General features: G+C 41.1%; 1 protein-coding gene across 1 annotated transcript in view; it reads right to left on the bottom strand.

The window, feature by feature from the left end:
• LOC122254492 (uncharacterized) overlaps nt 1-5,000 on the bottom strand; it is a 53,694-nt gene that overhangs the window by 12,495 nt on the left and 36,199 nt on the right. Inside the window, exons 5-6 of the mRNA XM_086531003.1 lie at nt 2,758-2,887; nt 1,272-1,444 (exon numbers count right to left, since the gene is read on the bottom strand). Coding sequence (XP_086387129.1) covers nt 1,272-1,444; nt 2,758-2,887 — 303 coding nt within the window. The remainder of the gene's footprint in view (nt 1-1,271; nt 1,445-2,757; nt 2,888-5,000) is intronic.

Genomic DNA, 5,000 nt, shown 5'->3' on the forward strand with positions numbered 1-5,000 from the left:
AAAGCTAGGTCACAAGAGTAAAGCCAGGTCACATCAATAAAGCTAGGTCAAAAGAGTAAAGCCACAGCAGTATGGCTAGACCACAAGAGTGAAGCCAGCTTACAGATTCGAAGATGTCGAAGCCAGATCATTCCGGAAACCAGGCCACAGCAAGGGAATCAGGTCAGCAAGCGAAGTCAAGTCATTAGGGAAGCCAGGTCAACAAAGGGCAGAAATGAGTTGGTAATAGCATCATTAGTCATGAGGCGCAAACATGAACCTCATTCCGAGGTCGAGTTCTTGTCTCACAATCAACGAGAGAGGGAGATAGAAAGAGAGATAATAGATAGATAGAGATATAGACAGATCGAGATAGATAGAGATAGATAAATAGATAGAGATAGCGATAGATAACCCATTCACGCCGGGGCAGTTCCGGCTTTGCGCGGTCGCAATACCGGGGTTCTCGAACGCATAAGCAAAAGATTCTCGTGACGCGAAAACCACAATACGTGCTATCACGTCAGCCGGCGTGAATGGGATAAATAGATAGAGATAGCGATAGATAGATAGATAGAAAGACAGAGACACAGAGAGATAGAGAGACAGAGAGAGGGAAAGAGAGAGTCAGACACACACACACACACACACACACAGAGAGAGAGAGAGAGAGAGAGAGAGAGAGAGAGAGAGAGAGAGAGAGAGAGAGAGACAGACATAGAGAGAGATAGATAGATAGAGAGAGAGGAATACTAATTGCCTTCTGATCATCGATATTGGAAGTTAATTAATGAACTAGACGTGACGTTGCGCATCGCTCATTTCACTTGTTTTTTTCATCGGAGAATATTTTTGCAAAATATAGCTGCAATGCGGAAACGTGTTGCAATTGGTAACATGATAATTGCATTCGCTGTCGTGGCAATAACTATGATTATGATAATGGTGATATAAAATGATGATAGTGGTGAGGATGATGCTAGTAGTAGTAATAGTAAAAAGGTGTAAGGTGGCAGCAGTAATATCAATAATAATATCAATAATTGCATATGTATGATATCATTAATCACAGAAATGACAGTAATAAATATAATGATAATGTTAATAAAGCTAATGATAAAACTCTGAGTAATAATCTTGTCATTAATTAAAGATAAGTAACAACTACAAGTAATACCAACCCCCCTTCCCCCTCCCCCTTATCTTATCCTCCCTCCTCCCTCACCCCTCCAACCCCCTCTCCCCCTGAGACCCCCCTCATCCCTCCTCCTCCTCCCCCTGCACAAGCCCACCTTCTATGCCTCTTGATCCTGACGCGCGGGTGGGAGCGGGGCGTGTGCGAGGGCGTGACGTTGGGCGTGGTTCCCTCCGAGGACGAGTAGCTGCAGGAGGCGTTGACGGGGTTGTCCAGGAGGTAGGTCTCCTCCGCCTCGCACCACACCATCCCGTATTCGCCCAGGAAGCGCTGAAGGGAGAGAGGGGTGGGCGGTGAGAGGGGGTGGTGGGGTGGTGAGGGGTGGGGTGAGTGGGGGGGGAGGGGGAGGTTGAGGGGTGAGAGGGGTGAGGGGTGGGGAGGGGTGATGGGGTGGGGAGGGATGAGGGTTGAGGGTAGTGAGGGAGTGAGGGATGGGGAGGGGTGAGGGGGGGTGAGGGGTGGGGAGGGGTGAGGGAGGAGAAAAGGGTGGTGAGGGGGTGAGGAGAGGTGAGGGTGTGGGGGTGAGGGATGAGGGGTGGGGAGGGTGTGGGGGTGTGGGGTGGGGAGGGGTGAGGGTAGGGGTGAGGGTAGGGATGAGGGGTGAGGGAGGAGAAAGGGCGGTGAGAGGGGGTGGTGAGGGGTGAGGGGAGGTGAGGGTGTGGGGGTGAGGGGTGAGGGGAGGTGATGAGGGCGTTGATTATGAGGAGGGGAAAGGCGAAAGTAGGAGGAGTATGATTATAATGATGATGATGATGATAATAATAGTAAAAGCAACAATAGTATCAACAACAATGATAGTAATAATGATAATGATAATAATAATATTAAGAATAATGATTATCATGATGATAATCGTAAGTAGAAGAACAATGATGATAATTATAATAATGATAATGAAAATGATAATAATAATAATAAGGATAGCAATAATACCAATAATAGCGATAATAAATAATCATAATAATAATATTTATGATAAAAGTATATTTATGATAATGATAATAATTATGATAATAATTTTAACAATCATAATTTTAATATAAAAAATAACAAAAAGAAAATGAAGAAGTAGAAGAGTAAGAAAGAAGAAGAGAGGGATGGGGAGATGTCTCTTTCCCTTTCTTTCGCTCTCTCTCTCTCTCTCTTTCCTTTGTACAATTCTCTTCTCTACTTAATGATTTCTTCTCTCTTCTTTTTTTTATCCATCTCTCCCTCTCCACTTCTCCCATCCCTCCCTCCCTCCCCCTTCCCTCCCCTCCCCTTCCTCATCCCTCCCTCCCTCCCCTTCCCCTCCCCTTCCCCATCCCTCCCTCTCCCCTTCCCCATCCCCTCCCACCCTCTCTACCCATCTCTCCCTCCCTCCCACCATCCCCCCCTAAACCCTCCCTCCCTCCCACCCTCTCCCCTTCCCCATCCCTCCCTCCCTCCCTCCTTCCCTCCCTCCCAACACTCCCATTCCCCATCCCATGACCTGACGCTCCCTTCCACCATCCCGACGGAGGCCATCCCGTGTCCTTCAGGACCGAGGAACCCTCCTCACTTCCCCCGGTCTCCCTCCGCCTTCATGTACCCCTCCCCCTTACCTCCATCTCCATGACCTGACGCTCCAACTTTCGGCACTTCTCCTCGACGGAGGCCATCCTCGTGTCCTTCAGGGACTCGAGGAACCCGACCTCACTTCCGACGGCGGTCTCCTCCGCCTTCATGTACAGTCTGGGGGCGAACGAAGGGCGAGGGTGAGTGTGGTGGTGGTGGTGGGGGGGGGGAGGTATGGTGAGATGTGGGGGTGGGTATGGTGGTGTTGGGGTTGTGGTATGGTGGTGGGGTTGTGTGGGGTGGGTATGGTGATGGTGGGGTTATGGTGTTGGGGTTGTGATGGTGGGGGGCTGGGGTTGTGGTGAGGGTTATGGTGGTGGGGTTATGGTGTTGGGGTTATAATTGAGGAGTGGGGGTTATGGTGTAAGGGTTATGGTGGTGGGGTTTGATGTGGAGATTATATGGGTATGGTGGTATGAGGGTAATGTATGATGGCAAGATGGTTGTCCATCATGGTAAGCAATGACAATAGTAATAATATTAGTATTATCAAGGATGATGATAAGGATAACAATAATAGAAATTATCATTATCAGTGTAATAATGATAATTATAACAACAACAACAATAATAATAACATAATAATAATAACAATAATAATAACTATAACAATTACAGTAACAGTGATAATAATCATGAAAGTAACAGTAACAATAACAATGATGTTGATAATGATATAGGTTATTAATGATAATAATAATAATAATAATGATAATAATAATAATAATAATAATAATGATAATAATAATCATTATTATGATAATAATAATAATCATTATTATTATGATAATGATGATGATAATAATGATAGTGGCAATAATGAAAGTAGTGGTAATAATAATAATAATGATAATAGACATTAATAATAGTAACAATATAACAATAGCAATAGCAGTAATTACGATAATGATAATATTGATAATAATAATGATGATGTTGATGATGATGATGATAATAATAATAATGATGATAATAATAATAATAATGATAATGACGATAATAATAATAATAATAATAATGATAATAATAATAATGATACTACTACTACTACTAATACTGCTACTATTACTAATAATAATAATGATAATAATAATAATGATAATAGTAATAATGATAATGATAATAATAATAATAATGATAATAATAATAATAATAATAATAAGAGTAATAATAGAAAAATAATAATGATAATAACAATAATAACATCAATGAAAATAACAATACTGATAATTATAACAACAGCAACAATAAGGTAATACCAACAAACAAACAAGTAAACAAACACAAATAATGATGACATAATGATTCACCGGAATACAAAGCTAATTAGCAAGTAAAGGTAATTGATTATTGCTTAATGAGGCGGAAATAGGACACAAGACTAGCTGTGTCATTAATGCTTTGGTATTAATCTTGTAAATAATGATTGAAATGTCAGCTGCAGGTCATTTGCAGATCATTCTTAATTGTTGTTTTTTTGTGTATTATCATTATCCTATTATCTATGTTAGTATTATTTTTGTTGTTCGTATTATCATTGTCATTATGATCATTATTGTTATCATCATTATCATTATCATCACTATCATTTCTACTATCCTTATCATTATCTTTATTAGTGTTATTACCATCATTTTCATTATTATCGTTATCATTTTCACTATTGTTATTAGTATCATCATCATTATTATCATCCTTATCATTATTTTTAGTATCCTTATTATTATTATTATTATTATTATTATGATCATTATTATTATTATTATTATCATTATTATTATTATTGATATCACTATTATTATTATCATCATCAGCATTATTATTATTATTATTGATATCATTATTATTACTATTATTATCATTATTATTATTATCATCATCATCATTATCATATCATCATTAATATTATCATTATCATCATTACTAGCATCAATTGTCATCATTATCATTATTATCTTTATTAGTGCCCCAATAAAACCCTCTTTCGTCCCTGTGCCCCCCCACTCCCCCCTCCCCCGTTGTGCCTTCTACTCCCCTTGGTCCCAAGTTCCCCACCCCTTTCCCCTTCCCCTCATCCCCACCCCCTTCCCCTCAACCCCCGCCCCCCTTATCCCTCACCCCACTCCCTTCCCCTCAACCCCACCCCCTTACCCTTAAACCCCCGCCCCCCTTAGCCCTCGCCCCCATACCCCCCTTCCCCTCAACCCCACCCTCCTTCCCCTTCCCCCCC

The sequence above is a fragment of the Penaeus japonicus genome, unplaced genomic scaffold, assembly GCF_977035675.1.
Source record: "Penaeus japonicus unplaced genomic scaffold, GWHDUDI00000001_assembly GWHDUDI00000034, whole genome shotgun sequence".
NCBI classification, from domain to species: Eukaryota; Metazoa; Arthropoda; class Malacostraca; order Decapoda; family Penaeidae; genus Penaeus; species Penaeus japonicus.